Source organism: Furipterus horrens, unplaced genomic scaffold (assembly GCF_987537825.1).
Source record: "Furipterus horrens unplaced genomic scaffold, mFurHor1.1.pri manual_scaffold_2, whole genome shotgun sequence".
NCBI classification, from domain to species: domain Eukaryota; kingdom Metazoa; phylum Chordata; class Mammalia; order Chiroptera; family Furipteridae; genus Furipterus; species Furipterus horrens.
In genome coordinates, this window is record NW_028327172.1 from 13,513,678 (window position 1) to 13,536,381 (window position 22,704).

A 22,704-nucleotide genomic window follows, 5' to 3' on the forward strand; every position below is an offset into this window, starting at 1 on the left:
TGGGCTGCCTCCTTGTCCTTCCCCTTCACCCCCAGCCCATCTAGTGCCCAAGCAACTGAACTTGGCTTCTGTCTATGCCTGGAAAACCCAAGAACTTGACCTTGCGTCCTTACTCCTTGTTGTGGGCCCTCCCTCCATGTGGGGGCCTCTCTTCACCCCCAAACCCATGCACCTGCCCTCCCCAGAGCCCAGCCGCAGGCTGACAGGCAGAGGTGGCAGCCTCTGAGCTGGCACTTGCCTTCTAGCCTTCCTGTGAGCAGAGCCCTGTCCTGGCCCCCGCAGGCTCTGCTGGGGCTTCGCTCCAGGCTGCTCTGCCTTCCCTGCTCCTGGGGGCTCCCAGGAGCCCCTTCCCCCAACTGGCCTGGGTCCAGAGGCTACCAGCAGCCTCAGCCACAAGCCGACCCTGACACAGACACACAGGTAACCCCAGACAGAGGCTACCTGCAAGGGACAGCATTTGGAGATGAGGAAGAAGGAAAGGCAGCGACACTGCTTTGTCCCTTGGCCATGCTCTGCAGGTCTGCTGCTGGCCTGGCTGAGCCCCTCACCCACCCTCGCCTCCTCCCCGGGGGCTGCCCCAGGGCCTGGCGGGATAGGACTGGGTGCCCTTCAAACTCAGCAGGGGAACAAAGAAGTATTTCAGGAGACCTCCTGTCATGTCCCTTCACCCTGCACAGATGCCCTAGAGAAGGCCGACACCTGGCTTCCTCGGAGCTGAGGACCCCTTGCAGAGCCACCGGCCTTTGTGGTGTCCCCCAGTGCTCCCTCCATCCCCGTGTTCTCCCTCCGGGACACAAGTGTGGCCACCAAGCATGGCAGCCCCGTGCTCTGGGGACAGGTGTGGAGAGAAGCGGCCGAGCCCCAGTCTCACTCTCTGTCCTGGAATAGAGTGTCTTGGGGGGCGAGGTCGATGGGCCTCCAGGGCAGCCCAGCTCTGGCTACTGCCAGGTGGGCCCGTGTCTGGGAACCTCACGCTGCCGTGCACAGCTGTCCCTGCAGTCACGTGTCTCGTGTGCAGCACAGCTGAAGAGAGAGGCCCAGTGGGTCAGGGGCCTGAGGCTATCCTGCTGGTGACCGTGGCCAAGCAGAGGGGGACCTGGGCTCTAAGGAAGGGCCGGCCTGCTCTCTCCTGGCACCCATCTCTTGCCGCTGAAGTTTGTGCCTGTCCCCAGGGAGAGTCCTGGGCAGGCGGGAGCCCACTGCTAAGTTGGGGAAGTGTTGGTGGCTGGTGGGCAGTGCTCCTGAGGCCAAGGCCACATCCTCCATCTGACCCGTGTCTGGCTAGTCCTCCCACGGGTGATGGATGATTTGCCCTGATACCAGATGGGCGTGGCAGGTAGACCCCCCAGAGGCAAGGAAGGGGTGACATGGGCTGTGTTGGGCATCTGGTAGCTGGGCCGAGCTGGCCAAGCCAGTCCACTTGGGGGTGTAGGGAGGGCCTGCAGGGATGGCGCTGTCTCCGCTCTGGCACAGTGTGTTCAAAATTCCGTGATGCTTGGAGAGAGGGGGTCTGGCAGGCAGACATGGCCTGAGGGTGTGAGGGGTTGTTAAGGAGGAGTCCCTGTTGGTTTGGGTTGGAGACAGTCACAAAGGCCCAGAATGACCCTTCCCGGTCCCCCTACGTGCCCTTTGCCACCAGAGCCCAGTACCTTCTTTCCAAGCTTATGCCCCAGCCCAACCCCAAATCAAGACCACTTTTCTTCATGGCCACTATTTATTCTTCGTTCCTTTTTCTTTTTGTAAGAAACGGTCACAAAAACCAGTGCAAAACCATCAGTGTGGGTGTCTTGTTTTATATTACAAAAACTCTTGATATATAATATAAAAAAGGGGGCTCACAGGAAATAAACATGATAAATTAGCTCTGCTATCTACTGCAAAGAACATTTACAGTTTTCAAAATAGACTTTCAAGATAGGGTCTGTGGGGGAGGGGACTTCTTGGGGTGCTAGGGCCTCAGCTAGTTTGGGGGATCCTGCCTGGGCCCCTTCGGCATGGATAGGAGAGGGGCACGGGAGGCTGGGGGTGGGCCCCAGCCCCCAAGATGTATCCCTCCTCCCCGAGGCACTAATTTGGGAGCAGGGCGGGTACCCAGCTCAGTGTGAGGTCCACCCTGGGCCTTGCCCTGTCATCAGGTCACACGCAGCCTGCAGAGGCACCCTACCCACCGTCCCCTTCCCCTGTATCAGCTGACAACTGCCATCAGCACCCATCATGTATGGGGGGGGGGGGCGGTGTGCATCTACCTGGACCAGCCCAGCTGAGCTGCAGCCTAACAGTCTCAGGGGAGGACGTACTTTTTCTGTGCCCCATGCCTTAGGACGGCCCACGGCAGCATTGCAGAGAGCTGCCTGCCTGAGCAGGTCCCCTTTCCAGCTTGAGGGTGGCCGGGGGCTGGGGAGGTCAGCAGGGTCATATTGACCTGAAAGGTTCTCTGTGACTTCCAACTCCTATGGGGCCCAGGAGGGGTGAAGGGGAAGAGGCTGGAGGTGCAATGGTGCCCAGTCGGCCCTTCTTACCTCCAAGGCCCTGATCCTCCTGGGCCACCTCTGAACTCCCACACGGCTGCCCAGAATGACTTATTTTGTCAACCTCAGACTAATTGTTTGGCTCTTCCAGGAAGCTGGTGGATCTTGAAGGGCAGGCCCCAGGCCTCAGATCGGGCTGGGTTACCAGCTGCAGGGCCCCTTGGATCCCGAGATGCCATTTCTAGGGAGCAGGGGCATCATGGAATCGCCAGGGCAGGCTGTTAAGGGGGGATTTGGAAAGGCCCAGTTGGTGGGGACAGAGGGAGGATGGGAGGGGGAAAGGTAGAGAAACAAGGTCTAACCAAATCTTGACAGCAGGCATAGAGCTCTGGCTGTACCTCAGGAGTGGGTGGGTGGCAGAGCAGGGGACACCGGGCGCTAGGCCACAGCTCTGCCCCAGTAGCTGGAAAGCAGGAGGGGAGGCTGGAAGCTGGCACAGGGCCTTGCCCCAAACCCTGATGAGGGACAGCGGAGGAGGACAGGCACCACTGCCCCCCCCCCCCCCCCCCCCGTGGCAGACAGCACTGATCAAGACCAAACCTCGGATCCTCTGTGCAGCCTCCACCAGCCACTCCTGACTGATTAGGGTTGAGGCAACTTGCAATCCACGTGCCAACACTGGTCTATAATTTGAGGTCTGTGTGATGAGGGGAGGATGTGTGGGTGTCAGAGAGCCTGGAGGGAGCACTCAGAAATGCGCTATGGACAATGGAGGGACAGGAAACCACGTCATAGCAGAAATGATGAGATGCCCTGGAGTTCTTTAGCCTGGACACAACGGGGCTCAGGGGAGACTGTGTGGCTTTAACACATAAGGAGCAAGGGCTATATGCCTTGGATGGAACCACAGGAAAAAAGAAGTGTCTTCTGTGTATTGAGCTGATGCTCAAGTCAGCAGCCCAAAGGCAGAATGCTGTCCTGGAAGGTAGTAAGCTCCCCGTCCCTGGAGGTGTGCAAGAGGGTGGAGATAACTTGGCAGGGATCTTACAGACGATATCCAGGCCACGGCTCTGGGTGGGGAGAGAACCAGATGATCTTGGAGGGCTCCTTCTAGCCCTGGGAGCCACAGTTGATGAAGAGCAGGGAAGGGGATGGGCTCACAAGGAGAGGTGGGTAGCGTGGAAAAGGGGCTCTGGTGTGTGTACATGTGTTCCTGGGGGCTTAGAAGTGAGGGGAGGTGGGAGGGAGGGCAGGGAGGACAGTCCGGAGTTTTCTTAACTATGGAACTGGAAGAGACTGTTCCTGGCCAGCCTGCCCTGTCTCTTCTGAAGCTGTAATGCCCAGGCCAGGGAGGGGTGTGAGTCACACATCTGCCGCACTGACAGAGCCCTGGACAGAGTGACCAGCAGCCTGGAGACAACCCAGTGCTTGTTCAGAATGTCATGAGTGTGTGGTGTGACCATGGGTAAGACTCTGGGCCTTCTGGGTGACTTGGTCCAACAGCTGGGGAGAGCAAGGACCCCGCAGCTGGGTCATTCTCGGGTCCAGTGTCCGCAGCCCACCCTCGTCCTGAGCAGGAGCAGGGACAACTCCATCGACCAGGGGACCAGGGACTGCGGGTGGGTGCTGAATTTTCAAGGATGTGGTGACTGAGGCTCCTGGGGGCCTTGGAGATTTGCTTTTGCCTCTTTGTTGCCTAAAATACTTCCTTGGCACCAGGTTCTGAAGCTGAGGAGATGCCCCAGGCCCAGGGCTGCCGGAGTCTGGCTGGGCAGAGGAGGGGACCTGGGACTGGCATTCCTTTGGTCTCCAGTGCAGAGTGCATCCCAGGTGCAGAGAGCCCATGCCCACCCCCAAAATCCAGGTGGGGTACATCAGTCCATATTTTTGTTAAAAAAATAGCTATTTTCCTCTGCCCCTTCTCCTGGCCACTTATGGTGGCCTCACCTCCTCCCTTGGGACCAAGGGGAGAGGGCTGTGTGGGAGGGGAGGGCATTGGGTGCTGGGCAGTTGGTGGGTGGGTTGAGTCTTCAGGCTTCAGGCCGTGGCCTCTACTGGATGCCCCGGAAGAGACACATGGCGAAGATCATGACGAGAAGCTGCACAGAAAGTAGGAGTTGGTGGTAAGGCTGGGCCCACAGCCCCCTTACCAGCCGCCACCCGGAGGGGAAGGGGCTATCTGCCCTGCGGCAGGAAGGCGGCCGGCCCAGCACTCTCAGCACATTCCTGCTGTAGGGGCTCCTGATACTCCCCAGCTTGGTCCCCCTCATGCCTTGCAGCCAGGGAGAGAAGGGAGCTTTGGAAACCCGGAGACCTGAGTTCAAATCCAGCTTTCTTACTTGCCAGTGGCGACCTTGGGCCGAACACTTCCCTTCTCTGGGCCTGAGTGTGTCTCCAGAGCTCACCGCATGCCAGGCACAGTGAAACGTCAGACCAGGAAGTGAGGAATAGAGAGGACATGTGACCTGCCTAAGGTCACACAGCTACGCGTGGGGGAGCTGGGGTTTGAGTCCAGGCTTCCTGACCCACACTCTCCCCCTTTTAGTTCACAGGAAGGTCATCAGATTGAAATATAAGGCGATCATCTACCAATGTAATGGTGCCTGTTATGTAGTAGATGCTTAGTGAAAAGTCCCCAGGACTGTTAGTAACAGGTAAGGAAGACAGAGCCCTTCCCAGAGCGGGAGCACCAGCACGAAGGGCCCTGGGCGGTGGGGCAGGCACAGACTGACTCGGCGATGTCCCTCTGACCAGAATGGCAGACGCCCCCATGACCAGAGCTCTTCTTACAAGTAACACAAGGAACAGTCCCTGGACCACAGGCTCATGGACAGCTCTCCAGGAGGGACAGTGGCTGGGGACCATAGTAAAGGTCCCCGTCAGGACCAGGTTTCTGCCTCCCACGGGGGCCAGAGAGCGGGACTCCAAAGGCCTGCATTCTTCCTGCCCCAGACACATGCCTGCAATTTCCCCAGCCCGGTGCAGATGTATGTTTCTTCTTCCCCTGAGAGGACTGGTTCACCTTGAACAGTGCTGACACATAGTAGGGGCTCAGTCTATGCTTGCTGAGTAGCTGAAGGACTGACTGAATGAATAAATGACCCTTCCCTCTCCCCCAACCCCAACAAGCTGCTCTATGCGGGGCTGTAGGGCACAGTAAGGAGCTGAGCAAGGCCACAATGGCTATGGTGCCAGGTGGGAGGCTGCCCAGGGTCACTTCCCAGAAGTCCTGGAGATGGGTGGGTGGGGGCACCGCTGCCCCTCTAACCTCCCTGAGCAGCGGGATTGAGATGAGGAGAGGGGACAAAGAGAGGGGCAGCTACACCCTTTGGCTAAAGCACCCCCTTTTGGCGTCTGCGAGGGTCTGCAGCTGCCTTCCCTGTGGGGGTGCTGGGACCTTCAGGTAAAAGGGGCTACGAAAGGCCATGTGAGGTTAACAAGGCCGCAGGAGCCCTGAACACATCGAAGAGAAAGGGCCTGAGCTAGAAGCACAGACAGCAGCCTGCCCTCAAGTCAGCTGTTTTGATCCTTTGTTCAAGAGTTCACTGCAGACCTCGGGTGGGGTTGGAGTACAAGGCGGGGTGGGGGTGGGAGAGGAGTGGAGGTGGAGGGGGGGGGGCTTTCAGGACCCACCTATCCCCACTGCCCAGAGACTTGCTCAGACACGTGCAGGGTGCAATGACTCTCGGGCAGCAGACAGACTTGGCTGGTCTTACCACCCCAGAGTGTCCGCAGTGGGGGACCCATGGGACCTCAGTTAAGGACGTGGGGACGGAGGTGGTCTGGGGATTGCAGGCCATGGGGAGTGTGCCCCGGGCCCCATGTGGGCCCTGCTTCTGGGAGCCACAGGCGGGGGGTCTTCACTCACCTCGATGGCCAGCGCCCCTATGGCGAGGGCTCCGGCAAGGTAGACGTAGGTTTCGAAGGCGTTGAGGATCACGGTGTAACAGCCCTGCGGGAAGGACCAGAGGTGAAGCCACGGGCCAAGGGATGGCCTGGCATCAGGGGTCGGGGACCAGCATCAGGACCAGGGTGTGAAGCAGGGGAACTGGCCTGTGGCCCCAAAGCTCAGGCAGCATTGTTGGCATGGAGCAAGGCTTCAGTCCCTGCAGGCCTGTCTCCCTCTCTGTGGCCCTCGAAGCACATCCACCAGCCAGGACGAGCAGAGAGTTGTGTGGGGGGCTTCGGCCCCTAGGTTTCCAGGTCTCTTTCCATACCCACACCCACAAGGGACAGGAAAAGCAGTAGATCCTTCCTGAGCATGAAGTTGACTTTGATATGCCTCACCCAGTAGAGAGAAGACACGTGTGTGCCCCGTCTCTGCTGAGGGCGGTGCGCCCAGGGCCTTAATTACTCATCTGTCTGGCTCTGGCACCCGAGACCCTTTGGGTCCTTAGACTGAACCAAGCTGACTAGGCTGGCCCATGGAGGCCTGAGATACTGAGACCCCCAGGGGGAGCAGGGAGGGCAGGGGGAATGGCTGGGATGATGCCACCAACACTTTGGGAGTGTCCACCCTTTCAGGAACTTTGCTGGAGCTTAGCGTAAAACTTCCTCCTGTCCACTCAGGCCTACTTCGGACCCCTGGCCACTGAACAGCCAGAACACCATCATGGCCAAGTCCCCCCATCCCCCAGGCAGAACAGGGTTGGGGTTTCCATTGCTCTCCCAGCATCCTCACCATGAACCTGCTGATGCCCTCGCCTTGAGCTAGTCTTGTCCTAGTCACTGCACTCCAGCCCCACTGGCCTTCTCCCGCCCCAGGGCTTTGCACATGCTGCTCTTACTCTCTGGCTGCATTGCTTTCCCCTTTCTAAGAGGGTGAGGGTGTGGCACTTTTTCTCAAGAGTCACAGTAGCACCCACACTCACAACCCACTATGAAGCAGGTGACGAACAGTGGGGATAAAGGAGAGAAACAGCAAAGACTCAAGATGACCTGGACAAATGGAGAATATGGATGGTGTATTGATGGTCACCATACGGCCCAGAGTCAAGGTCTAGCTAGGTGACTATCTACTAGGAGACTCCCTGATGTGTTTCTAGAAGAACACACTCCTGACTCTCTTGGGCGACTGTCTTGACCCAGGGAAGGCTGAAGAATAAGCTGGAGAAGCTGCCACATGGGTTTGAATCATATTTATGGGGGAGTCCAAGTATTCATCATGGGTTATCTTTTTTTGAGATTTCCTGATTTCTCATTGAAGTTCAATGGTAAACAGGGCTGGTGGACTAACTCAAAAGCCATAGACAAGTGCCCTTTGCCTTGGCTCCTGGTGGCCATATGACCACGTCCTAGCTAGTGAAACCTAAGCAGAGGTTTATGGGAAAGAAGCTAGTATCACTCTTTCCCCTTTTCCCACGTTGAAAAGGGGTGAGATGTCTGGAGCCATGGCAGCCATTTTGCCATCAAGAAGTGGTAAACACAAGGAAAGACCACAAAGATCACACAGACACCAGGCCTGGACTGACGGGACAAAGCCTTGACTGACATGACAGAGCCACTGATACAATGTAGAAGCCACCATCTCATAGAATTCTTGCCATGTGTGAAACACAAAGGTTTTGCTTACGCCCCTTTAGTTGGGATTTCAGGAACTTACAATGAAATGAGTTGCTGGCCTGTGATGGGGCTATCAGAAGACTATAATGGGATATCAGGCCAAGTCCGAAATGCATCCCGGGCTTTAGGGAAGTGGGTTCTGGAAAGAAAAAACAACGGAGTCCCTTGGCAGAGACTTTTAAAAGGGAAGAATGTTCAGAGGGACGTGTCTCAGAAGTGGAGTCCCAGAAGTCAACCTCAGTGATCCTCCCAAGGAACAGAGGAAGAGTCATCCTGAAGAACTAAACAGCTGTGCAGGGGCCTGTCTGGTGAGCTGCCAATGTAAAAGCTATACCCAGGAGATGGAAGGAGGCATCATTACAGAGTTTGAGTCAGAAATGGGAAGCATGTCAGGATGAAGCCCTGAAGGACCAGGGCCCATGGAGAGCCTCCCAGAACAACTTGCAAGTGGCCTTAGGACTCAGGTTTGGCCATGTGCATCAGCCATTCCTAACAGCAACTATGTGAACAACTTCGAAGTTCATTTGTCTTTCATATCATATCCTGAGCTGTGGTGGCAGCTCTGGCCCGGGGAGTTGTCAGTGGTCCTGTCTCCTTCTCTCCTGATACTCTGGCACCCTAGGGGGCCACCCTCCTCTGCAAGGTCAGAGATGGTTGTCACCAGAGCAGTATTCCAGCCAGGGGGAAAGGAGGAGGGGTGGGCACAGCGCTTTCTCTTAAGGATGTGACTCAGTTGCACAGATCACAACCGTTTATTTCCCCTTGGCCAGAAGTTGGTCACATGGCTTAGCTGCAAGGGAGGCTGGGAAGGGCAGCCTTTAACTGGTGGTCATGAGCCTTATAAAGCCCCCCTCTTTCCAAGGAGGAAGGGGTAAATGGAGTATGGGGGCAACCAGCAGTGTCTGCCACTGTATAGGGGATCAGTGGCCTAGAGTGTGTCCTGGTCAAGGTGACATACTGGTTAACAGCCCAGGCCAGGCTGACATCACAGCCTGAAACTGCCTCCATGTCCTGCAGCCTCTCCCCACGGCAGAGACCCAACCCCTAGAGTGGTCTACCCTCCCCAGTTCTGCAGCAACCTGATCCCAGGGCTTTGGCCTCTTTCTTGATGTCTCTCTTCTTCTGTGCTGGGGCCAGGGCTGTGTGGGTCAGAGGAACTTGGCTCTTGGGGCCTTTGTGTACCCTTTGACATGATGTGGGCAGGTGCAGGGGATGGCAGTGCTGAGTTTATGAGGCAAGCTGAGGCTGGAAAGAGATTCACCAGATGGCCAGTGTCCGGCCTCAGCTCAACTGTCCCCTCCCATGGGACTCTAAGAGGCCTGCCTTGAGCCCTCTACCCCAGTCCCTTCTAGGCTGTCATCTGGTTTTATTTCCTTCATAGTAATTATTGCCATGTGACATGATCCCTTCCAGTTCGTTTGCTGCTCGTTTGTCATCTGCTTCCTGTAACTAAACCAGGAGCCCCACAGGAACAGGGGCCTGTCTCCTGTCCACGGAGGGGCCCCTTGCATCTGGAACTCTCCCATGAGGTTCTCACTGAAGGTCTAATCAAGCGAGAGGCATGAGGAGCAGGTGCGGTCAACCCTCCCTCTGCCCCTCCCTCTGGTCTCACACACACACCGAGGGGCAGAGCACTGGTCACCAGACACAGGAAGGGAAAGAGCTTCTCTGAAACTGGGATGAACTCCTAGGGTGGCGAGGGAAGCAAAGTCTAGGAGCTTCCCTGGCCTTGCTCCCTTAGAGCCAGGTGGTGCTCCCACATGGCAAATGGGAGCTGCCCCCGTAATAGATGAGGGCCCCTGCTGTGTGATTCTAGTTCTGGCTCCCAACTATATTATAAGAAGCTGAAGGAATGTTCTGCCTGGGACACTGGAAAACTCCTACTCACCCTTTAACCCCAGCCAAAATGCCCACTCCTCTGGCCTGTGCCATCTCTGAGCTGTCTGCCACCTTCATCCTTTGCCCCTTTGGTTGGATCTCAGGAGCCTGAATGGAGCTTCCTTAGCCTCTATTCAGTGCCACCCACATCATGGCCAACAGTCCCATGGGATCCCAGGGTGCCTCAGACCCTCCAGGAAAACACTGCCACCCGCCCAGCTCTCGGCACCCAGCCCCCTGCCTTGGGGAGCAGGACCTGTACCTGCTTGTTCAGGAACAAGTCCCTGCCCAGGAGGCACTCCTCCCTGCTCAGCAGGACCCCGTCCCGGGCCTGGGGTTCTCTCCGGCAGCAGGCCTCGGGCACCTCGTCACTATCCAAAGTCAGGAGTCGAAAAACAGATGCAAATTTGAAGTCCTCAGGCCCGTTGACCCCACAGCAACCAAACTAGGAGGAAAGCAAAGGGAAGAGTCTGGTGGGTGGGAACTGTCCCTGCAGGACAGGGGTGGACAGACAGCTCTCTAAAGGCCACAGTGAGGATCAGGGTTGAGACTCAGGGGTGGGCTGGCTCCCCCCACTCCACCTGTGTGACCCCGGGAAAGTCACTCAGCTTCTCTGAGCCTCCAGTGTCCTCATCTGTAAAACGGGGGCAGTGGTAACAGTTCCTACCTCGCTAGGCACTTAGCATTTGATAAATAGTTGCTATGCTTACTATCATTGAAGACAATGACAACCTCTTGAGGATTCAAGTCAGGGATGGCCAACAGGTTTCATTCAGAGTGTGGACTGTGGTTGAGGGACAGCGGTGGCCAGGATGCTGTGTGGATGTGATTCCGAGGCGGGTGTGGGCTTGGGGGCCAGTGCCCTGGTCGAGCATCAGCACAGGAGCAGAGGGGGCTCTGAGGCCAGACCTTTGCAATGCTGGGCACCTTGGCTCTGAAAGCTCATAGCATCCCAGGGTGCAGGGGGATGTCACTCACTGTGATCATGACTGAGTTCCAGGTGGCAGAGAAGACGTCTGTGTCATTGTTGCCCTGATAATGCTTGGTGAGCTCCTTGGTGAAGAATTCACGGGTGAGCTGGGGGCAGAGGGAGAAGGTGGCTGAGACCCCCCACCTGGCAGCTGGGTGCTGCCCCTGCCTCTCCCTGGTCTCTCTATCCATCAACTTTGGGGTGAGGGAGGGGAGGCCTCAGGGTCCTGGTCCCAGGCTCCTGGCATGCTCCCAAGCTTTGGGTGGGTCTCTTAACCAAGGCCTGTGGCCTCCCGCCATCATGGGATCACTCCCGTATAAAGTCTACACACACCCTTGGGCAACCCGAAGGCCAGGGCATGCTGGGAGCCTTGCTCTGCTGGCAGCTCTTCTCAGGCAGAGAGCTAACACAAGGTAGGGGGCCTGCCTTCATGTCACCCCCTCCACCCCGAGCAGTGCCTCAGACAGAACTAGGCAGATGCCCTGGGCCCCAGGCCCTAAAAAAAACATGGTATGGAGCAGGTAGTCTTTGCACATCTAGTTTCCCGAGATGTCCCTGAAAGCCACTCGTGCCCTCAAAATATTCTCCAGAGGCCACCAATCCCTTGCTGGTAGCAGAGAGCCAGTGTGTGGGGGGCCTGGTACGTACATTTTCCCTGAAGATGAAGGCCAGGATGGCTGCCGAGAGCTCCGCCAAGAAGATGATCAGGATGAACAGGAAGAACTGCAAAGAGAAGAGGCAGCCTCGTGAGTCCTGAGGGCAGGCGGCTCAGGGAAGCTTCCTTCCACCCGTTATACAATGGATGCAATGTATCGATTTTATAAAACTCAGGCACTTTGCTGCCATAAACCAGACATTTTTCACAATGAACATACCAGCAATCCATCTGGGGGGTTGGGGGTTAACAAAGTTCTAATGTGAATGGGGGAAAAGTAAACAAAGAAGCAAATGGCAGCCCTTAGCCGAGACCCCCCCCCCCCCCCCCCCCCGCGTGCAGCGTTCCAACTGAAAAGCCCTGCCTGGCAGACCTGGAGGGAGAAGATGCTGATGGTCCACGCTGTGGGAATCCTGCCCCCCGCCCACCCACTCCACCTCTCCCTGCTGCAGCCTCTCCTCCCCATGGGGAGCGGGAAGGTGATGTTGATCTTCAACTGCAGTAATGGAGCAAGATGGGAGGGAAAGTAGTATGTCTATCAAACTGTGAAAACCCAGGGGCCAGGAATTTGAAATCTAACAGAAGCCCCTCCTCTGCCTCGCTTACTGCATTTCCTGCTGCTCCCCAACTCACCCATGATGACTCTCGTCTCGGGCCTCCTCCTCCAGGAAGGCCACTCCCTACCTCACCCACTTGCTCCTGGTTTCCCAGACCAGGTTTAGCCCCAGCCGCTCTCCTGTTCAGAGGCCTTTCCCGGCTCCCCCACATCACAGTGCCCCACAGAGATGTCCTCATCGCAGCTGCTGTGTCCCCACAGGGTCCCTAACTTAAGCACAGAGGCTGTAATTCAGCAAGACTCTCCCCATGCCCGGACAGCACAGATTTGATTGGTTCGTGGCTACCCAACGAGTGAATAAAGCCAGCAGTGACCAACTCGCCATCAGGACCTTACTGTCCACTGCATCTCAGGCCCTGGCTGTCATGGGCACTGTTTTGGGTGACAGCTGTTGGCAGAAGAAAAGGGCAATGGCTGTGCCTTCATTCCTTAGTGCTGCCCATAACGACACCTTCAGTGTCTCTCTCCTGGATCCTGTTTCTTCCGGTCAGAAGAAAGTTTCTGTCACTTTACCCTCCCCTCGGGAAGAGCCCGGTCATGTTCCCTCCCTGACTTTTCAGCATGAACAGCAGCTGCCCCCTAGAGGTCTGTCCCAAGATCCCTCCAAATTGCTTGGGCTACAGGCCACCTTGGGGGAGACTATTGGAATGGGTTTCAAAAAGACCAGCTCAGGACGATGAAAACATCTCCTAGGCCTGCCAAATGGTTTTGTTTTGTTTCTTTTAAATGTCTAAACCCAAGAAGAACCCGTGGCTTAAACAGGTCAGCCAGCACAGAGCGTGGCTCTGTCCCTCCTCATCCCAAATGGTCTTCTGTGGCCACAGGAGTCGCGCCAGGTTTAAGCTGCCCCAGCACGGGCTCTGGTCTCAAAGAGGCGTCTTCAGCACTGGAGCCTGACACTGTTCCCATGTCTCTTTCCTGCTTAGTTCCCCCATTTCTACAGTGGAGAAAATAAGCTGGGGAAGGAAATGGCTGCTCCAAAGGTGGGCAGCTCATAATTTTCTGAGCAAATCCCTCCGTCTACCCCAGCTCCTTCCAGAGTGCCATGCCGCCTTGCCTCTGTGCCAAGGAGCGTGGTCCAGGACCAACACACCAGCAGCTCTGCTGAACTTTCACTAGGGGCCTGCTTCCGACATGTTAGCCTTGCTGGGGTCAGCTGTGCAAGGTGACCTTGGCCTGAGCAAGGGGTTGGGGCAGTTCCCCAGCCAGAGGGGACCGTGGCGGAGTGCCTCCTGTGCCCCTGGCTGTAACCTCTGCAGTCTCTTCCAACACCCCCACGGCCCCTCCCCGATGCATAGGTTGGCTCTTGGGCTGAGCGATGTGCTTTCCACTTCTGTGGTCTCTTCCCCAGACAGTGATGGAAGCTCCTGGCAGGGCTCCTGGCACTTCCATTTGGCTAGTGATGGATGATGGTCATCTGGCTGTTTCCACGGGAGCCCCTCCCTGCCCTGTGCCCTCTTGGCGGAGTGGCTGCAGTCCTCAGGCTGGCCAAGGGTGGCCTCAGAAATGGTCTCCATTCTTCACGACGTGATTCAGCTGGCTCTCACTATTGATCGCCGTGGCTGAGACAGTTATAAACTATGGATGAGGCCGAGCTCCAGCCTTGTGCCCTCCGCATGCCCATCGCTCTGGGAGTGTGTGCACCACCCAGGATGACTTAGCACAGCTGCAGTGAGCCGAGGCCGGCGAAGCCCTGCACGCAGGCTGGTGCGATGGAGGAGCTGCTCAGACGGTGGCTCTGAGCCAGGAGGAAGTGTGGCCCTCCTGAAGACAAGTGCTACTGTCTACAGAGTGCTGACTGCCTGGGCCCTGGGGGTCTCATGTGGATCATGTCATCGAACCCTCTTGGCAGCCTGGAGAAGCCGCTGCTGTTGTCATCAACACCCCCATTTTACTGATGCGGAAATTGGGACCCTGAGAGAGGTAGCAGGGCACAGCAGGTAGGCAGTACACCTGGGAGAAATGTGGAATCTCTGATTCCAGAACATGGCCTTTTAACACTAAGTTATCCTGAAACCCATAAAAGCCTCTGGGTCTTAAGACTTTCCAATGGCCTGCAGGGTCTCTTGTGGATCAGCCCCAGTCCCTTTAGTTTCCCATTTATCAGGTGTTTGTATGTGCCAGGAACAGAGCAAAGCAAGGTATGGGAAGGAGGCATTATTACCTTCATTTTATGTAGAAGGAGTCTGAGGCTCAGAGAGGTTAAGTAACCAGCCCTAGGTCACACAGCCAGGAAGTGGCAGTGCAGCGATCAGAACCAGGCTTCTCTGACTCCAAAGTGAACGCTGTTGCCCACATCTGTGACACAGCCTTCTCTCTGTTTCTTCATTCCAGGGCTGTTTACTGAGCACCTACTCTATGCCAGGCATGGCACTAGGTACTGGCAAACACATACACAGGGCAGATGTAGTCCCCATTCTTATGAAGCTTACATTGAGCTGAGTTCCATGATTCAAGAAATGAAATTCACGGGATGAAATTAAAGAATGACCCTGGTAACTCACTGTCGGGGAAAGTGGGCCTCCCTAGAAGAAGGGGGTCTGCAGACCTCGTTGCCATTTGTTATTCCTGCCTGGAACAGCGTTTCCTTAAGCATGAGGACCAAGGGGTGACTTGAGTGTGCGGTGAGTGTGAGTCACCTGAAGGAAAGTGCCAGGTGTGGTTCCAACATCGCAACAATACCACTTCTGGCCACTAGCCTTCTCCAGCCTGCAATTGTTTCCTCCTGCTTAACAGGTTTACCACTGGTCATTTGGAGGGGATCCCCCTGGGCCCAGCCACAGGGCCTGTCCATACTTCCTGGGGCTTCCCCTGATCTGGGCCTTTCTCAGAATTTGTTTGCCTTGGGTTCACCTAACTTCAATCCATCTGCCCAGGGACACATTTGCCAGTAATTCCTGAGCATGAAACTTCCAACGCCTTGCATAGGATGGGAAAATTAGCAAAGAGGTGGAAACTGCTATTTTGGCTACTGGTGAGCATTTCCAGACTCTCCTCACCCATCTGCCTACAGGCACATCTGCTTGCAGCCCTCATTTCTAATAAATATTTACCAGACTTACATATTTCATGTGCCATTCAGCTCATTGATCACTTTTAAATATACTTATCTCTTCTTGCTGTTCTCATTTCCAATTTAGCATACTTTTTATACAAAATGTTTTTAAAAATTTGAATCAAGTAACTGGGCCAAAAAAATTCCTTGAACTACCCAGAGGTAAGCAACTAGGGAAAAGGAGTGCCATAAAATGTCAATACTGGGCTTGACTTGTCCTATTGTATGGGAAAATGCTGTAAAATTGATCAACAGGAGTCTCTGATAAATGTATCCTGAGAACAATTGATCATTAGGTGATGTGGTCGTTAGGCTCATTGTCCCTGGACTCAGGGTCCCTGGCACCCTGTGGGTTTTGGCCTTGGAGCAGGGGGAGGGAAGGCTCAGTTAACCTCCATCCACAAGCCCCCCTCTCCCCGCAGGCCTTTGAGCCAGGGTTCCTGAGGAGGCTAACGCGCTCCTTCTTGGCCCCTCCCAAGGCGAGTCTTCCCTCCCTCCTGGCAGGCTGGGAAAGCAGTCTCAGGTTTCCCTAGGGACCCTAGCAACTACCAGGGGTGAGACACGTAGCCTCTCTTCTGCTGGAACCCCCACACAACCAGGTCCAGATTGGAAGAGGAAGTGGTTCTTATTTTTTAGGTCATGAGTCTTTTTGATAACTTTCCAGAAGCTGTGGCATCTCTTTACAGAAACATGTATGTGCACATAATATACACACATACTTACACAGCCCACATGTGCAGGCACATGCATGCAGGCCCTGATGTAATATTTTACATGTTATTTCAGGTGAATTTTGAACCACTTGAGTCCATGCCAGGGTAGGGGCCCTGGTCCCCTGCCTTTGACCTGCGCTGTGACCTCAAGCTTGTCTATGCTGGGTATCAGAAAGGGAAGGGGAGAAGAGGCAAGGGAGGGAGAAGAGGGAAGGGAGGAGAGGGGAGGGGAGAGAACACGGGGAAAGTAAAGAGAAAGAGGGAGGGAGACTGGACATAGGCAAGGAGCACTCAGGAGAGGGGTAAGGAAAGACAGTGGGAATAGAAACCAAGAGGTAAAGAGCAAGGCAGAGACAGAGGGACAGAGGCAGAAAAAGAGCGAGCAAAGAGAGGGAGCAACAGAGAGATGAGTAACGAGAGGGAAAAGGGCAGCAAAAAGAGCAGGAGAGGAAGGGGCTACTTTAAGGTTTGATGGGCTGGACGTGGCCACAGCCAGGACTGAATTCCCTCTCGGGGGCCTTGGGGCCAACCTCACCCGTGGCCTCATCTCCTAAGCACTTGAGGAGAGCGATGTCCTCAACCAGCTGGCAGGCTCAAAAGGAGCCACTTAGCTCACCTCCTCCCCAGCCCAGAGCCCCAGCCTGGCTTCTTGTCTTGGCTTCAGAGATGAGCCCATTAACAATGGATAAGCCCTGGGAGGCTCGGTAGGGGCTCAGTGGGAAGCCGTTCCGTGTGTCCTGGAACCCATACCCAGCTCCTAAGGTCCCCTGGGGTTCCACAAGCCCAATTTCCCCTGAACCATCGGACACAGCTTTCCACCAGGGGGCGCCCACGGGTTTCTTTGTTTTCCAATGCCAAGTTTGCAGCGTGCATGCTGCTGAAGGCCAAAGGGACCCAAGGCTCCGCGTTACACACTTCATGGCTGATTTCTCTCTGTGATGTGGCGCGTCTCACTGTGACATGAATGGGGACCGTGGAGTGTGTTCTAATCTTGGGAGGAGGCACTGTGCCGGCTCTCGGCTCTCTCCCAAAGCGCTGGGTGCTGGCTCATGGGCAGGAGCAGACAGAAGCCTTGCAAGGAGGTCCTCTGGGTGACCAGCCCAGGCCTTCCTGGTGCTTAACTCCCCACCCACCCACTCAGCCATCCACACACACACTTCTCTGAGCAGGGCTGCTTTTAACTTAACCCATAGCAGGTCTGGGCTCAATTCATAAGTTCTCCTAGCCCTGGGGGCCCATGGGACCTCACAGGGGAAGAAGACCCATCCGCCAAGGCCAGGAATGTCAGAAGCCCAAAGGACCACAGCTCACAGGAATACACAGACCAGAGAAACAGGACATCTACCCCTTATTTCGCTTGGCTTCCACCTACAGCTGAGCTGGTTGGCTCCTTGCTTAACAAGCAAAGACACTGAGGCTCAGAAAGATTAAGAAACTAAATGGGAGTCATATCATTCATTAGGAGACAGAGTGGGGCACATGCTCAAACTAGGTCTACCTGTCCATGAAGGAGGGGACAGCCACTCCTGGCCCCTGATGCATCTTCAGCACCTAGTGAACTAGGCAGCCCATAGTAAGCAGTTCAAGGACTATTTATTTAATGAATAAAGGACCTTCCAAGATCATATCATTTCTGTTTTAGAACTGGAAAAGTAAAAGGCGAATGATTTATCCAAAAGCTATCTTAGCTCTTTTACCAAGGTATTCTATATCTGAGTTCTTAAAAGCAAGTAAGCAGGCGAGTGAAAGTCATCATGGCCATCGCTCTCAATTGCCCATGCCATGGAGAAGCCTGGCTGTTCAGACCTAGAGGCCAAGGCCATGCTCCACATGGGGGCAGCTTGCCCACACACAGGCAGGCACGGGCCCAGCACAGAGAGCAGGCTCCAGAAGCTGGGGCTGCAGATACAAATGGGGAAGGTTGGTGGCCATTCCACCCTATGAGCCTCCTTGGCTCAGACCATGGTGTGAGTCCCCTGCAGTGTAGGCACAGGGCCTCCACCTCCTGCCTCGGGGCACCCATGGGGGTAGGGTGGGGGATGATACTACTCACAAACAGCAGCAGACATTTGTTCTCCCGGATGGCCCCGCAGCAGCCCAGGAAGCCGAGCAGGAAAAGCAGGCCCCCCATGGCCAGGAGGATGTAGGCGCCTGTGATGAGCAAGGGGTTGGCAGCCACAATCTCTCGGAAGCCGGTGGGGTCCACCATGACCCAGATGCCGAGGCCCAGCAGACAGGCCCCGCCTAGCTGCTCACAGGTCCAGTCAGGAGGGAAGAGAAAAAATGGGCGGACATGGAGGTGAGATATTAGATCCTCCGCACACACATTCCCCTGAGCGAGGTCCCGGCAGAGGTGGGGAGCCCCGGTGAGCTGGACGGGGACTCCGTGTGCTGCAGGAACCAGCGTCCCAGCACCGCTTGTCACTGTTTCGAATGACCTTAAGAGCAGCCCCATCCTCTAAACCCAGTCTTTGACCCAGGTTCCACCTCAGCCTGCTGGGAACCATATCATGTGGAGTTTAAATTCTCCTTAAATGTCAGAGCTGCAGGATAATGAGGTCACCTAGTCCAACATTTGGATTCCACACAGAGCCCCAGAGGGGGCCAATGACTTGCTGAAGGTCACTCAGCAATTTTGAGGCAGACCTCAGGCTGAATCCCTGGCCTCCCTGACTCCAGCTCCAAGGACACTCCCCAAACTCTGTGTACATGCACGGACGCCGACGCAGGGCCTGCACCCTGCCAGGGACCAGAAAACAGACAAAAGCCACCCCCTCTGTCCTCAACCGGAGCTCTCAGTCAGACTGGGCAATCCACTCTCAAATCTGCACCTTAGAAGTCTTCGTGTTAATGTCTTCATCTGCAGGGCCCATCTCTCCATGCTTACTCAGCTTGGAGAAAGGGCTGTGGTACTCATTAGCGGTGTGATCTTGGGAAAGTGGCTTAACCTCTCTGAACTTTTTAGCTTCCTTGTGATTAAAAAAAGATACAAATTCCCACCTCCCAAAGCAGCCCCGAGGAAGAAAGGACAGGAGGGACATGAATATACTGAGCAGGTTTCAATAAATATCTGTTCCATTTGTCCTGGGCATAGACAAGTACTGGAAGCAGATCAGCGGCAGGATAGCCAGTCTGGCATCACTGGAGTCTGACATGTTTGCAATCCCAGTGTGCTGGGAGGAAGGACAGATGGTGGCTAAGAGCAAACTGCTGAGCTCTGGCTTGGCTGAGAGGGGACCGTAAGCTGCGGGGAAGAGCTGCACAGTTTGGGGCAAAAGATGATATTTTAGGTACAGCTGGGGCAGGGATGGGGTAGAGAGGCTCAAGGAACACAGCAGCAGGGGAGAGAGACAGGGAAAACCAACAGAGACGGCCAGTGACAGAGGCTACCATTTTGCCCTCTGTCCCTGGTCTCCTTACCAACCTGCAGTAAAGCCTGTGACCCTCCCCATGGCTGTTGGAGGTTATGGAGTTCAACAACGGGGTGCTGAGGTCTGCTGCAAGGAGGGCCTGTGCACAGACTGAGCTGCCCAGGTGACCCAGCCCCGTTTCAGGTGGGGACACTGGGGCTTGCCTGAGGTCACTAGCTTGGAAGTTGGGTTTACAATTCAAGTCCGTTGGGCTCCCTGTTCTTCAGGATTATGGGCCCAGGGAGGGAATCCAGGACAGCGGCTGAGATGTATAGAAAAGAGATGGAGAGAGGCAGACAGAGTCAGCCTTGACCAGAAAGGGGCCTCTTTTTCACAGTGACCCTGCCCTGAAGGACATTAGTGGACGTTTATTCATCTAGGCCTCGGCTGCACCAAGGTCAAAGGTTCAGGTGGGGTCAGGAAAGCCTTCAGGGGCTCAGGACACCAGGAGAGTGGCTCTCTCCTGTGGAAGGCCGCGTGCTCTGGCCCTCGGTGGGCTGCCAGCAGGTGGGCTGTGCTGCAGGACACGGGGCTGTCACCTGAGCACTCAGGTGGGGTGGGGATGGAGCTCAGCCACTGGGTGCCGACACATTGCAGGCATTTCCTAATCTTCCTTAATTTAAAAACAAAACCTGTTGAGGTAGGTAATGAAGGGATGAAGACACTGAGGTTCAGAGAGGTGCAATGTTTCAAATCACATAGCTGGAGGGATGCAAAGCTTGGCTTTGCATCCAGGCCTCCTAGTTCCACAGAGGTTTCTAATTCCCTCAGGTTCACCTCCAGCTCTGCTGTCTATAATGCCCTGGGGGTCAGGCTAGGTGGGGCACCCTCTGATCACCCTCGTTTCCTCCTTTCCCCCAACACCCACCAGGGGTCAGATCCTAAGACAGTAGCCGGAACTGAGGCCGTCACCCTCTGTCCGAGCAGCTGGACCATCTCGGTCCGTGTGAAATGTCCCCCTGAGCACGGTGGGCTCTTTGGAGTGCAGTGGGCTTGCTGGGGGCCTCCCACCCAGAAAATCCTGGCTGGGCAGGTAGATCGGCTTCTTGCACTGGTCCCGGTTCCCCCCCTTGAGACTCAACCTGTTGTGACTATTTCCAAGCAGCAATCAGTTCTGCCCACCCAGCAGAGGTTTAGGGAGCCCCCAGGCCTGTTCTGGAAATACTTACAAATATGAATAAATTGAAAACAAACATCAGATACTTCATGCAGCTCAGACAGTCACCTTCCATGATGCTCCACCTACAAAACATTAAGGCTCCTCAGTCTTCCCCGTGGGGGACCCCACACGGAAAGAACCCAGTTCCCTTGTCTCCTCCATGGTGGGGGGTGGTGTCCCAGCCTGCCCTTGTAGTGGGAGGGGAAAGATGGAAGCTGATAACAGCTTCTATTCCCAAGGAAGGCACTCTGTCCTGTGGAGCCAGAGTTAGGAGTGAGAACTTGGGAACCAGAATGCCTGAGTTCAAGCTCATGTCTACTACTCATTTGCTGTGTGGCTTTGGGCAAATTACTCTACCTCTCTGAATCTTGTTCTCTCTTAACTTCAAAATGGAAATTAAAAACAGAAGCTTCCTCCCAAGTGGTGTTGTGAGGATGAACTGAAATAACGCAGTAACATGCTTAGCCTGACATCAGCACGTGGCAGGGGCTCAACGATGCAACATGATGATACCACGTGATTGGTGAGGTGGGCCTTCCATCTGGTAGATGAGCAACTGAGACTCAGAGCCCAGGCCCGACACACTTCCCACCACCGTGCACTCCCTCTGGCCCACAGGAATGCCCAGCAAGGAGGGGTGCTGCAGGGAGAAGAGGTGAGGGCACCTAGCTGCGGGCCCAAGATCTGCTGCTGGGGCCAGTCCCTCCCCATGCCCTGATACCTCCCGCATGCCGCCTACAGGATCCCACCTCCCTCCGGGGCCTAGTGAGTCATTGAACACAATTCTATTTCAGCCAACATTTATTGTACATTGACCAAGAGCCTGGCACTGGGGCTTGAAGCCAATGAGATATAGTCCGTCCCCATCCCCGGGAGAAGCAGAGAGCATCTGCTATCACAAGTCCGACCTCAAGGTGCACAAGGCACATTCATATTCAATAGTTTCGTGTTTTCTTCATGAGAGCCCTGGAGAGAAGATGGGTGGGGCCAGGAGGACCTACCCTTGCGCTTGTTCCAGGCCCCGTGCCTCTGGCAGCCAGTTAGGGGGGCTGAGGTTCACCAGGAACCTAGGGGTGCAGCTGGCCTGACATCTAGCTAGCACTCTTCTGCTTGGCCCGTGCTAGTGCCCACCAGGTGTTAAACATCTTGACCATCATCCCCAAGCCCAGGCTCTTCCTCTGTCGGGCTCAGACATGGACAGGCCCCGGGAGGACAGGAGGGTCTGCCCCAGTGAGATGCTGAGAAGCCCGCAGGGGGCGGGGCTCGGGCGTCCCTCCGCTCTGCCCACCCAGGCAAAGCTGCTCTTCAGAGTAGGATCCAGTTTGCAGCGGGCTTTAGCAATTTAGCAAGTAAGGGGCATAATAAATATGTCAGCTCATAAACGGGCTACCTGTATTTATTATGTCCCACATTCATTAGAGATTACGTTGTATGGGAGGCTTGTGGTGTGCTGGACTCCCAGACAAATGCAATAAAAGGAGACGTGTCTCTGGGGAAGAGCCTCCAACAGCCTCAAAAGTGAGGCAGGCATAAAAACAGATGATGTGAGCTGGAAGGTGGATGGAGACAGGGACCTGGGCTCCAATTTCAGGGCAGGGTACAGGACTAGAAAGAGGGCTTTGTGTCTGACAGTGAATCAAATCCCAGATCTGGCAGGCTCAGCTGGTGGCCTGGGGCAAATGCATGCACCTGAGTTTCCTTGTCTTTAAATTTAGTATAAAAATAATGGCTTCCTGATAATGCGTGGGGAATACCGAGCACAGGCCTTGGCACGTGGAAGCTAATAACAACAACAGCTAATCACACCGGGCATACCCTGAGTTCTTACTATGTGCCAAGAAACATGCACTATCTCCTTCCTCATAAAGCTCCAGGATACAGGTAATGTCATCTCCATTTTTTAGGTGAGAGAAATGAGGCTCAGAGGGGTGGAATCACTTATCTGCGGTCACACAGCATAGAAGTGCCTAAGGAAGGATTTGAACCCAGGCCTGTCTTCATCTGGAGCTAAAACTCTTCCTCACCACTTTCAGGGAATGCTAATTCTTTGCCCCATTCACCCATCTTTCAAAATTCAAGCCTGCCTTCATACCTCCTATACCAATTTCTTTCCCACTGTCCAGGGGAAAGAGCCTCCTAGGCCATAATCCACTGCCAGGATGGTCAAAAGACCAATGCCTGCCTGCTCCATTCCCCACAAGGGGCTTCTCATCATGGG

The 22,704-nt window shown here is 55.3% G+C and overlaps 1 protein-coding gene across 2 annotated transcripts in view; it reads right to left on the bottom strand.

Moving 5' to 3' along the window:
* Positions 1-3,137: 3,137 nt before the first annotated feature.
* Positions 3,138-22,704, bottom strand: part of TSPAN18 (tetraspanin 18) — a 161,520-nt gene continuing 141,953 nt past the window's right edge. For both annotated transcript variants that reach the window (XM_090267569.1, XM_090267568.1), the window contains 7 exons: positions 20,497-20,569; positions 17,971-18,165; positions 11,527-11,601; positions 10,887-10,985; positions 10,171-10,353; positions 6,337-6,420; positions 3,138-4,567 (listed from right to left, as the gene is read on the bottom strand). In XM_090267569.1, coding sequence (XP_090123695.1) covers positions 4,520-4,567; positions 6,337-6,420; positions 10,171-10,353; positions 10,887-10,985; positions 11,527-11,601; positions 17,971-18,165; positions 20,497-20,559 — 747 coding nt within the window. In that variant the 5' untranslated portion in view covers positions 20,560-20,569 and the 3' untranslated portion in view covers positions 3,138-4,519. The remainder of the gene's footprint in view (positions 4,568-6,336; positions 6,421-10,170; positions 10,354-10,886; positions 10,986-11,526; positions 11,602-17,970; positions 18,166-20,496; positions 20,570-22,704) is intronic.